Source organism: Arachis ipaensis, chromosome B06 (genome assembly GCF_000816755.2).
Source record: "Arachis ipaensis cultivar K30076 chromosome B06, Araip1.1, whole genome shotgun sequence".
Taxonomy (NCBI): Eukaryota; Viridiplantae; Streptophyta; class Magnoliopsida; order Fabales; family Fabaceae; genus Arachis; species Arachis ipaensis.
Window position 1 is genome coordinate 100,428,898 of NC_029790.2, and position 12,013 is coordinate 100,440,910.

A 12,013-nucleotide genomic window follows, 5' to 3' on the forward strand; every position below is an offset into this window, starting at 1 on the left:
ATTGAAAATTGAAAACTTGTTATTGATAAGCTTATGTTGTTTTGAATAAATTAGGTCAGCAAGATATTTGTCTAAGAGTTTTACACCAACAGCAGGATCTGTCTTAGCCCAAAGAGCATCACCAACATCCTCTTATGCATACATGAGGGTTTGTTCTAATCCTTATATATGTCATAAAGAGATAGGATTAAAACAGAGCACATTATTTGTTATTAATAGTGTGTTATGTGTTCTTAGTGATCTACAAGCAAAATGTTGCTTGAAATATTGAAAACTTGTTATTGATAAGCTTATGTTGTTTTGAATAAATTAGGTCAGCAAGATATTTGTCTAAGAGTTTTACACCAACAGCAGGATCTGTCTTAGCCCAAAGAGCATCACCAACATCCTCTTATGTAGGCTCCATACATGAGGGTCTACTCGGTTCAGCTGCCATCCGACAATCTGCGCCAGCTATAAAGATCAAGAGCACCTTTTGTTTGGTAAACAGTCTATTTATCCCACCTCAATTGTATATAATTGTCACAGTGCTAATATTGAAATATAATCCCATCTAAGCTTGGTTCAGGTGTCAACATTAACTTTTCTTGGTGCTATCAAGTTCCTTCAATCACTGGATAGAAGAATTGACCCGTTGATCTCCAGCCCAAGACAAGAAGTTGTGATTTATGTTGGAAGAAAGCTCTTTCAGGTAATGCATTTAATAGAATTGGAGGTGCAGTGTAGGGACTGCAGTGTTAGAATACTGTTCATAACAGAATTGACAGTTACTGACAACTGTCACTATAACAGATTCATAACTGACTCAGTAGTGTAAAGACCCTAATATCCATTTCTCTTTCTATCTCTAGGTTCTCTGAATTCTAGTATTGCTGACAACTTTTTAGTAAATTTATGTGTCACAACTCAGAGTGAATGTCAATATTTCTCTGAATGACTAAAATTCAATTTTAAGCAGCATCTAAGCTCATTGATTTTCAACTTTCAAATATGTCAAAAGAAAAACAAAGGGATTTCACTTATCCTATCAGTAATAAATTCTTTCTGCAAATGGAGGTTGGTGGCGAGCAGATGCTAGAAGAAGGTTTAGCAGGAAGCCTCGGGACCTTACTTGGTTGGGCAATGACATTAATATATTTGGGTGGAAGGCTGCCTCAAATATGCCTGAATGTGAGTTATATTTTCTACTGCCTTTGGTTGAAATTTTTTTATATTTAAAATTATTTATATGTGCTAATGAAGGGGAGCCTTGGAGCAACGGTTGAGTTGTCTCCATGTGACCTCAAGGTCACGGGTTCAAGCCGTAGAAACAGCCACTGATGTAATTATCAGGTTAGGCTGCGTATATTACACCCTTTGTTGCGGCCCTTTCCTGGACCCTGCGTTAACGTGGATGCTTGTGCACCAGGCTGCCTTTTATTTTTATGTGCTAATGATAAGATAGATCATGATCTGATTAGTTATAGTGACACAAAATTCTCATCAATCTTTTTCAGATCAGAAGAGGTCATGCTGAGGTTAGGGACTCTTAACTATTAAGGTTGAGATTCTTTATGTATGAACCGGAATCAATTAACTAACATTGCAGAATCTAAATTTCCATTTATAATATACAGGGCCTCAATCCTTTGATGTTTCTTTTTGCTTTAATGGGGAATGTCACTTATGTTGGAAGGTATGCTTCTGGTTTATATTATCTTCTCTAATTTAAATCTTAGTACCAATGAATTTGGCCAGCCAAAAAATAAAGGATAGGATTAAATTATCACATATGCTGAAAGAACATGAATATCTTTTTTCTTTTCCTTTTTCTTTTTCTTTTATTTTAGCATACTTGTGATCAGCTTGGAATGGTCAAGAATCAAACCAAATCTACCATGGCTAGTGGATGCAGGAGGATGTGTCCTTCTAGATGGCTTTGTATCCTTTTCTGTGAATTTATCTTATAACAAATCTTGCTAGAGAAAAGTGGATCCTTCTTGGCATGTTATTAGTAGGATCTGGTTTTAAATTAAAGTTGCGGATGCAGTCGCAGTCGTGGTTGTCATGATTGCAGACATTGCAGCTTTTGCAATATGCAATTGCAGTAGATCAACAAGATAATTTGGAATTTAGCTTATTAAGTTGGAAAGTTATGTATGTTTATTATTTCAGCCTTACAGAAACACATTGAAAAATGGTGAGAATTAATATTAAATCTAAGGTCGTATGAAAATCCCCGCCCCACCCTCTTTTTTTCCCCTTTCCCCCTTATCTGTATCTTTTCTTTTCATTTGAATTAAGAAGAATATGCTGTTACAGAAAAGAAAAGAGAATACATAGCTCTTTGGTTTAATTGAACAAAAAAGACACACACACGCGCAAAAAGACAAACAGAATAATATTCCAACTGAGCCATGAACAAAAATGTTTGCAGACAAAAGGGATTGATGTGGTTGACCTTAATATTATTTTGTAGATTTTGATGGTATTTGTGCTCCTAATCTCTTCAATTATTATCTTCTTTCAGTGGTAGTATTGAGGCTGCCAAGATTAACTAAGGGTTCAATTATACTATTGACAGCCATGGTTCCATTAGCTTTAAATGTTTGAAGTTTTTATTGTCTTAATCTAAAGAAAATGAAAGAAATGGACAGTGTCTCAGTTGGATGAAGATGAGAAACCATATAGTTCACAACTACAGCAAAGTTTTATTCTTCCAGAACACTGTATAATATATCTTCATCATATCATATGCTGGTAGTTAATAACCATAAGAATATACAGTTTGGTTTCAGTGCCACTAGTAGTTAGTGCTATTTGGATGAATCAGGAATCTGTATTTATATTATCGTAATAATACAGAAAATGGTTCTATTTGGCTATTGTTTTCCTAAAAACACATAATTTTCTTACACTAAACCCAAATAAATGCTTAAGTGCGGAAACACTTCTTTACATGTTAATTGTTAAACCTTACTCTGCTTAATGATGTTTGTCTTGGCTTAATTTTTAATTCTCTTGATTTTACCATTAATGTAGGTAATTTGTTTCGGCATCATTCTGACATAGATGTTCATAGAAATCTTGCAATCTCCACTTAGCCGATCCATACTTGTTAGCCAGAATGCCAGAAACAGAAAAGGAAATGTCTCTTTTATTTGATCAATAGATTGAAATTTTATACTTTGATAGTTTTAGACAATATAAAATGCTTTACTATAATGAAACCTCAGGTTTACTTTTCTTTGTTCAACCAGGATGTGTTTGATTACTTAGCATCAATATATGCCTACTGCGGATTGTGGAAAAAATGCTTGTAATTTTGTGAAGTTTACTTTGGAATTTACACTATTCTTCTTAGGTACACATGTTTCCGTTGAAAGTAATCCTGTTTGAACATTTAAGATTTCATAGGAAGCATAACTTTCTTCTTACTCTATGCTAAGGAGTTAGAAGTCAAGAATCAATAATCGAACCTAGAACTACTAGTTAAGAAGAAAAAGAATTTGCAACTTCAACTAACAATGTCTTGGTATTAGAATTCAGAATTCTATGATGAATATTTGCAAAAGGGGGGGTTCCTTGGCAAGTGAGATAGCATATTCTCTAATATGAAGTCAAGAACAAATCTTGCTTGTCTTGAGCCACAAGATTGATCATGTGAAATCATATCCTAGTATTCATAGGCCATAAGATGTTCAGTAGTAGCCTTAAGTGTAGGAAGCTTTACCCTCGGGGCTTGAGTGATGCCATAAGATCCTTGAGGGCAGAACACAAGGTAAACTATTGCATCATGACCAAGTTCCAGATCATATACACGCTGCCCTGCAGCATATTCCCCAAGAAGTTGGTATGATCTTTCTGTTTGATCCATTGCAACACACATATCCTCACTACCTGCACAAATCCAAGGGAGAAAAATGTAATTTCCCGAAAATCGACCAAGATGATTGCATGCCATTATAAAGTTTTAAAGAATGGCATACATGCTGCAAATTCAATCTGTGTCTGGTAGATAAAGTCCAACACAGCAGAGATCTCCCTCTCAAACTTTTGAAATGGACCATTTGAGAACTCCATCTTTCTCAGCTTACATAGTCCTTCTCCTAACTGCATCATTGCTCCTCTGTGATTCTATTCATCCATGAGAATCTTGTTTAGACAAGAGTAGCTCAAAACCCATGCATAAACCATACCTTTATTAAAGAAATCGATTTTTAACACTAGATAGGAAATTCTTAAACGTTGTCTGAACATTTGGAAATAGATGTTAACAGGACACACAACAAAAGAAGATTTAAGAATAAAAATCAATAGTTTAGGTGTCTTAGAAAACAATGAGTGTGGTATTACAAAACATTTTACCAAAAGTTTTGCTCCATGCTATTCTTGAACATATAGTGCAAAACTTGTATCTTGCTCTCTCAATATTAAAAATGCTATGTGCACACCAAAAATCAGTCTTCAAATCTGTCACCACATATTTGTGTATAAATACATATATTGCTTAACTCATTTTCAATGAGTATTTTGTATTTTAGCGTATATTTTGTATTGGTGGCTGATTTGGTGGTTTATTTTTAGTATACACAGTTTTTTGAATATATAAGAATTTCTCAGGAATAATATATAAGTAACAACCTGGTTGAAGAGATGATGAAAACCAACTGCACATTGGAGTATTCCATGAATCAATGTCCTGGTAGGGTCTTCGGCATTGTGCCAAAGAGCTTCAAGATAGTCATGGCATTTATAGTACTCTCCACCATTGAAGAGAGCCACAGCTTCATCAAAGTTGTGGTCCTCTTCATCCTCTTCTTCCTCCTCAGTGAAATATCTGTAGGAAACAGCCAAGGCCATGGAGTTGCTGCTTCTACTGCGGTTCAGGTGCATAATCTCCTTTGAGGGAGTGAGTGTATGATTAAGAGTGATGATGGGGTTTGGAAGAAACCGTTGGGATGAGATATTATGGAAGAGAGTTCTGAGAGGAGAGGGAAGAAGAGCCATAGATGATGAATAATGTTGAGAGACACTTTCTCTGGTTTAGCCATATTTTCATACACTCTTTGTGTGGTGGTGGTGGAATCTTGTGGCAACAAAATAAACAAGAGTTGTTGCATTGATGCATTCTTTGAAAATATTTGTTACACTATTTCAAGTCTGATTTTTTGTTAGGTAGATTTTTCTAATAGAAAATAAATATTTGGTGTAATGTTAAAACCAAATAATACTGAGAAAAAAATGTATACGTCTTCATTTTTTTAATTGGATGAAATAAATATTATAAATATTGGATATAAGTTATCATAATTTTTTCTTTCGAAAGTACCTTTTATGTTAATTTATACTTTTTTTTTTATGTGTTTCCTACTATATCGTTCAGTCCAATAAGTCAGAAATTAATTTGTAGGAGATCAGAGTTTTATTCAAAGATTTGTAAATAATTAAAAAATAAATAAATATATATATGTTTGGTATTATATTTACTTGTTTGTATATTTTAGTTAGTAATTATTATTCATATATTGTATTATTTTATTTTTGTTATTTAGAGAGAGTTTGATTAAAAATATTTAGGAATAAATAAGTTTAAAAGTATGAAAGAAATATTTTTATCGAATTTTTTTACATAAAAATATGATTAAAAAGAGAAGGTTTAATTATGCGGATATATCCGATATCCGATCCGATTGGTCCGGCACTAAAAAATACGGATATCATATCCGATCGCGGATCTGCGGATACGCGGATTTAGAGCAGATATCCGCGATCCGATCCGCAAAGGGTGCGGATCGGATTCGATCCGATCCGATCAATTTGCAGATCGGATCGTATCCGCAATTTTCGAATCGGATGCGGATATTTACCGCGGATCTGCGGATATGATCCGATCCATGGACACCCCTATATTTGTTATTGGTCAATGTTAATTTATATTATTACAAATTATTTCTTCTAAACAAAAAAATTTAAACTGCTATATAAAAAGCACATAATAATTTTATATTTAATATTTTATACGTATTACTTTGTAAAAAAAATATAGGAAGCTAAAAGATTTTATTAACACCATAATTTATTTGGCGCTTTTGTCAAATGAAAAATCTCTTTCTATAAAATATCTAAGAAATCTAATTATAAGGCTGGGATAATCTGAAGATTCACTTTGGATTGGATCGATAAGGTTGAATCTATTTTTAAAACACTCATCTTACACGTAAAACGAAACATATATACATCATTTGTTAAACACCTTAATTAGCCACTGATTAAGTGACGAATGTCATTATCCAATCACCCACGAAAGAGTCAAGGAAGATATTTCTCTAGCATTCGTACTTTCGTAGTAGATATATATAAAAATCAGTAACTAAAATTGGTCATAAAAGTAAAATATATATTAAAATATAAAATATACATTAAAAATAAATTAAATTATATAAATATATAATGACTAATTTTAGTAATTAATTTTAATATGTAAATAGTATTTTTATTTTTCCAAACAAAAAAAAAACCAATTTCATTAGGTAAACAATGAGAGGTGCGAACAATATAAACAATAGACTGTATTTCAAGTTTAGTAATTATCTAATTTCACTTTCATTCTAAATCCATTAATTTCAACCTAATTTCACTTTGACCTAATTATACCCTTTTTAATACAAAGTTCCTTTTCATCGCAGCCAACCGTCCGTCACCTAACTCAGCACACAGTCCCCATCGCCGGCAAGAAAACTCTCCAATGCTGCCGTCTCCCGCCGTCACCAACTCCAAGTGCTGTATTAAGAACAAACATCTAATTTGCATGAAGAACAAAAATTCGCATGCGTATAAAACTTCTACTGCATACCTTGTCATCACATTGACCCTCATCAATGTTCAAATTTACAATGTTGCCATTTGATTGATTGGAATGATCACTGATGTAGGACGATGGAACATTAAAAACTCCTTCACCCATTAATGACTCCATCAACGATCCCAATAGCACGCCTTCAACACCAAAAATGGGTAATGAGCATGAGTTAGTAGCAGCGGTGATTCTGGTGTAGTGAATCACAGTGACAGCGAGAGCACGGGTTCGTGAAAAATGCACGGCTATGACTGCACAGGGTGCGGGGATAGCTGCATTCTCGTAAGGAAAGACACCTCGCCACAAAGCTGCCTCTGGCGACGACGCTGGGCTACCTGCAGCGACAGGCGGGATGGATGCATGATGAGGTTGGGCTGCGACAAAGCACGGATACGTGCGGCGGTTATGGACACACAAGGAAGTTGGAACGCGTGCGGTGGTTTGCGAGAGACGGCGGGGAGTTGTAGGGAGCAGGGGGTGGGCGCGCGGTGCGGGTGTGGGGGAAGGATTTGTGGTTGTTGAAAGTCAAATTCAAAATAAGGATTATATCTAATTAATCCAAAATTTGATTTTTAAAATTAAAATTAACTTTTCTTTTTTGAACCTATTATTTACGTTGTTCAAAAAAGCGTTGTTCCCCTGTACTTTCTCATAGAATATTTACACTGATGACTATTTTCGAATGATAGATAATAGTAGATCCGTCAAAACGAACAAGCTATAGTGAATTGGAGTTGAAAATGTCTAAGGGACAAATATAAAACCCGTGAAATTAGTGGATAATTAGCTAATAAATTAATTATTAATCAAATAAATTAGAAAATAGAATTTTATGGTTTAGTGAGGTAGAACTAATTAAAATTAGAATTTTGACACTAATTTTAAAGAATTTGGCCCAAAATTGAGTCAAATGGACCGAACCGAACGAACCGAATCCGTATTGGGCCAAGGCCCAGCCCACTTGCCATATAAATGAAGGGCATCAGCCCTTTCTCCCTTCAATGGAAATGGAAACACGCTGAACTTGGAAGCAAAAGAGGGAAGAACAATTCCCAAATCACAAACTTTTGGTCTTTGATTCAAATTCTTATAACTTTTGATTCGGAGCTCCGATCGCCGCACCGTTTACGGCCACACAACCGCAACGTCGAGCTTTACAAAGCCCATTAGATTGTAAGGTAAGGAAGTCATGTTTTCTTCCTCAATTTCTTCCTTCTTAATTTCAAAATTTATGAATAATTATGTTGAAAATTGTTTAATTTCGGTATTTAGGTTCAAATTAGCTTGCGGATTTTGTTGGGTTTGGCTCACTTGAGCTATGGACAAGGTAAGATTCCTAACCCTCTTGTGGAATTGTTGAGATTTTGAGTTTAGAGATCAATTATAGTGATATATGTGGTTTAGATTGAATGTTGTTGGTGAAAAATTAAATTGGAGGTCAAACTTGTGAAATTGGAACTTAATTGAGGAAAATAAAGCTTGGGATCAATTTTGAAAGCTGAGGTTGATAGCTTGTAGTGCAGGAAACGCTTGAGGTGTTCCGGATTTATCGGAGAATTGGCTAAGGTATGGTTTTGGTTTCTCGTATTTAATATATAATGTGGCGTGAAAACTTAGGCTAGGTGATCATAGGATAGGTTGGAATGCATGAGTATGTTAAATGCTTAGTACCTTTGATGATAATTGTGGATATGGATTGAGTATTTGTTTGGTGATTATTGTTTATGATGAAAATAGGATGCTAAGTGATGATTTAATGATGATTGACAAGGTGATATGAATGAATATGAGTAGGTGGTGATATATTGATGATCGTGTTGGTATAATTGAGAAATTCATGTATGAGATTGTTTAAGAAAGTTTGAAAAATGAATTAATTAATGAATGAATGTAAGTGAAAATAAAAAGAGTTATTACTGAAATATGATTGATGATTAAATGATTATGATTAATTGAGAAAACGTGAAAATGTGGCAAGTATGCCAGAAATTTATATATGATTAATGAATGAATGTGGTAAATAAATCATGATGAAAAATGTTGAATATGAGTATGCTTGTATTTCTCTCTCTGGTTGTACGGGTGACAGGGCACAAATACCTAGGGCTAGTAATATATACCCTACTCGCGGGTACCCAACTCGGACCAACCCGTTCAGGTAGGGTTGTCTACCCTACCGTTGTGGGTAGAGTAGGATATGGTGCAAATTTTCCTGCGGGTAGGGTAGGGTACGGGTTTAGGGTATACCCTACCCTACCCTACCCGCACTCTTAATATATTATATAATATATATGTAAAAGTTATGTATGTAGTGAAAAAAGTGAGTCTTGTCCTCACAATCTTCTTCTTATAAAAAACTTGAAATAATCACTAAGCTAGTTGATGATCATATTATTTGTAATTTTATGTTGAATTTGTTTAAGATTTTATCGTTTTTAATTTTAATTTGAATTTAGTTTTTTATTTTCTATTTTATTAATATGTGTGAAATTTGGAATGGTTGAATTTTATATTTATTTGAAAATTTTTTTGTTTCTGTGGGTAGGGTCGGGTAGGGTAGGGTTTAGAAGTTTAGGGTGCGGGTAGGGTTAGGGTTGAGAGATTCTCAACCCGCGGATAGGGTAGGGTAGAGTTTTAAGAAAGTTTTCAACACGCAGGTAGGGTTAGGGTAGAGTCTAAACCCTACCCTACCCTACCCATTGCTAGCCCTACAGATACCCTCTAATGGTGACAGGACATCGATACCCTCTAATGGTGACAGGGCACAGATACCCTCTAATGGTGACATGGCACAGATACCCTCTAATGGTGACAGGGCATGGATCCCCTCTAATGGTATTAATGCGCAACAGAGAGGCTGTGTCTGGGTTAGTGACGATCGGATTTCTGTTTAGCAAAGAATTTTTATAAAAATAATCGCGTTGGTAGTATAGTTTCTAAACCAACAGAGAATCCTTTCGTACAAAAGTTTTGGTTGTCACTTAAGCAAACATAATGAAAAGATAAATGACAATTAAAGTAATGGAATAAATAAAAGTAGAAAATAAATTAAAGGAATATTGAACCTGTGATTGAAGAGATCATAGCTTAAACATAATAGAAATCCTAAATCCTAATCCTAAGAGAGAGGAGAGAGCCTCTCTCTCTAAAACTACATCTAATCCTAAAATTATCAATTATTCCATCACTAAGTTGTTCCTTTTTTTTATTCCTTCATTCTCTGGTTTATATTATGTGTTTCTGATTTGGATTTGGGCCGAAAAAGGGTCCAGAAATCGCTGGGGGCGTTTTCTGCAGATTCTTGTACGTGGCATCTGTCACGCGTTCGCGTGGGTCATGCGTTCGCGTGGCCTGGGAGTTTTCCTTGTCACGCGTATGCGTCAGTCACGCGTACGCGTCATTTGCATTCTGCTCAAGGCGCACGTTCGCGTCGTCCATGCGTTCGCGTCGCTGCCTTTTCTTCAAAACTCCATTTTTCTGTTTTCCTTCCATTTTTGTATGTTTCCTTTCTGTCTCTTAAGCCATTCCTACCCTATGAGACCTGAAAATACTTAACACACAAATCACGGCATCGAATGGTAATAAAGGGTAATTAAAATTAATATTTTTAAAGTATAGGAAATATGTTTTTCACATATATCGTAAAATAAGGAAGGAATAGTAAAATCATGCAATTTATATGAATAAGTAGGTGAAGAATTGATAGAAACACTCAATTTGAGCACAAATTATATCATAAAATATGGTTTTATTAACCTCCCCACACTTAAACAATAGCATGTCCTCATGCTAAATCCAAGAGAAAGGGTAAAGTTAGAATGGTGGAATCTCATGCAATGCAATCTATTCTAAATGCAACCTATCTACATGAATCATGCAATTTTAATTATCATCCACCTATATATATATAGAGCTTTCATGTAGTTAATTTGATTCATAAATTCAAGGAATTATATAGCCAAGCCTATATCATGTTAAAGCACCTTTACAATTGAGTTGGGTAAAAATATTTCACAAACTTGCAAGACAATTAAACAATTAAGCAGAGATATATGGTGATGAGCTATTGAACCCTCACTAGATTTTTTGTTTACTCTCTAGTCACTCAGTGTTTGGGGTTAATCACTCTATTCTTTTCTATTCCTGCTTTCTAAAACTTTGTTCTTCATCTAACCAATCAACAAATATACAATGTGTACATACAAACATCATGAGGTCTTTTTCAAGGTTGTAATGGGGCCAAGATAAAGGTAAGGGTATATATATAAGGCTAAGTGAGCTATAAGTTGAATCCTTAATTAGTCTAAGATCTTACCTAACATATACATAAAAATTCAAAACTATCCCGGTCTTCCCAATTTTTCCACTTTTGTGTCTCATACTCATGTACTAAATTTATTTTTGATTTTACTTCCATGTGCATTGATCATTAAACTTATTATTGGAGTAATTTTGTCCCCTTATTTATTTATTTAAATAAAAAAAATTTTATTTTTTTATTTTTTTTATTTTTTTGAAAGCATAAACATAACATTTTCAATGCACATGGTGTTTTGGTTTAATTTGATTTCACATGAGCATGCTCCCAAATTCCTGATTATTTTATTACTTTAATCCTTTCCTATCAACCCATGTTCCCACGTTCTCCCCACACTTGGTTGATACACAATCTCTATCTTAAGCTGAGCAATGATTCAACTTGAGATTTTTAATTTATTTTTCTGCTTAAGGCTAGTGATGTGGTTATAGAACAATAGGGGATTAAAAGGCTCAAGGGGGCTAATAAGGGTGATGTAAAAGGTAAGCTTATTTGGGATAAGTGAGCAAAAATTTAAATAATGGCATCAATCATATATTGGTATGTATCTACATTCTATATTGGACATATAAACTGAAACAAAGTAAAGATCACCAGAATAAAAAAGAAGGGCGAACACACAAGAATGAAATAATTATGGTTAAATAATGTAACCATACAAATAAGCTCAAAAACTCACAGGTTGTGTGTTCTTTGGCTCAAAAACCATATATCAGTTATGTATGTCATGCAAGTAGAAATCAAGAGTTCCCATTATGCTCAATGTGAATCTTAGAATGACTCTTAAAATCTTAGTGTTCTTCCTTGAAGAAATGTTGTTAACTAACTCACATTTGTTGCTATATATATATACAGTG

General features: G+C 34.4%; 2 protein-coding genes across 6 annotated transcripts in view; one reads left to right on the plus strand and one right to left on the minus strand.

The window, feature by feature from the left end:
* Positions 1-3,259, plus strand: part of LOC107604738 (probable vacuolar amino acid transporter YPQ1) — a 7,965-nt gene extending 4,706 nt beyond the window's left edge. For 2 of the 4 annotated variants that reach the window (XM_016306397.2, XM_021104659.1), the window contains exons 7-14: positions 55-126; positions 386-482; positions 569-691; positions 1,057-1,170; positions 1,497-1,517; positions 1,617-1,675; positions 1,830-1,920; positions 2,459-3,259. In XM_016306397.2, coding sequence (XP_016161883.1) covers positions 55-126; positions 386-482; positions 569-691; positions 1,057-1,170; positions 1,497-1,517; positions 1,617-1,675; positions 1,830-1,920; positions 2,459-2,515 — 634 coding nt within the window. In that variant the 3' untranslated portion in view covers positions 2,516-3,259. Of the gene's footprint in view, positions 1-54; positions 127-313; positions 483-568; positions 692-1,056; positions 1,171-1,496; positions 1,541-1,616; positions 1,676-1,829; positions 1,921-2,458 lie in introns of those variants that run through there. The other 2 variants (XR_002349065.1, XM_016306398.2) reach the window with 2 other exon arrangements.
* LOC107604739 lies at positions 3,488-5,211 on the minus strand. Of its 2 annotated transcripts, none has more exons than XM_016306399.2 (3): positions 4,621-5,211; positions 3,969-4,116; positions 3,488-3,879 (listed from the first exon to the last, which is right to left on the minus strand). In XM_016306399.2, the coding sequence occupies exons 1-3, from the start codon at positions 4,987-4,989 to the stop codon at positions 3,656-3,658; spliced, it is 741 nt and encodes a 246-aa protein (XP_016161885.1). In that variant the 5' UTR covers positions 4,990-5,211; the 3' UTR covers positions 3,488-3,655. The 2 variants fall into 2 exon arrangements, with proteins under 2 accessions (XP_016161885.1, XP_016161886.1); XM_016306400.2 differs by having other exon boundaries at positions 4,624-5,187.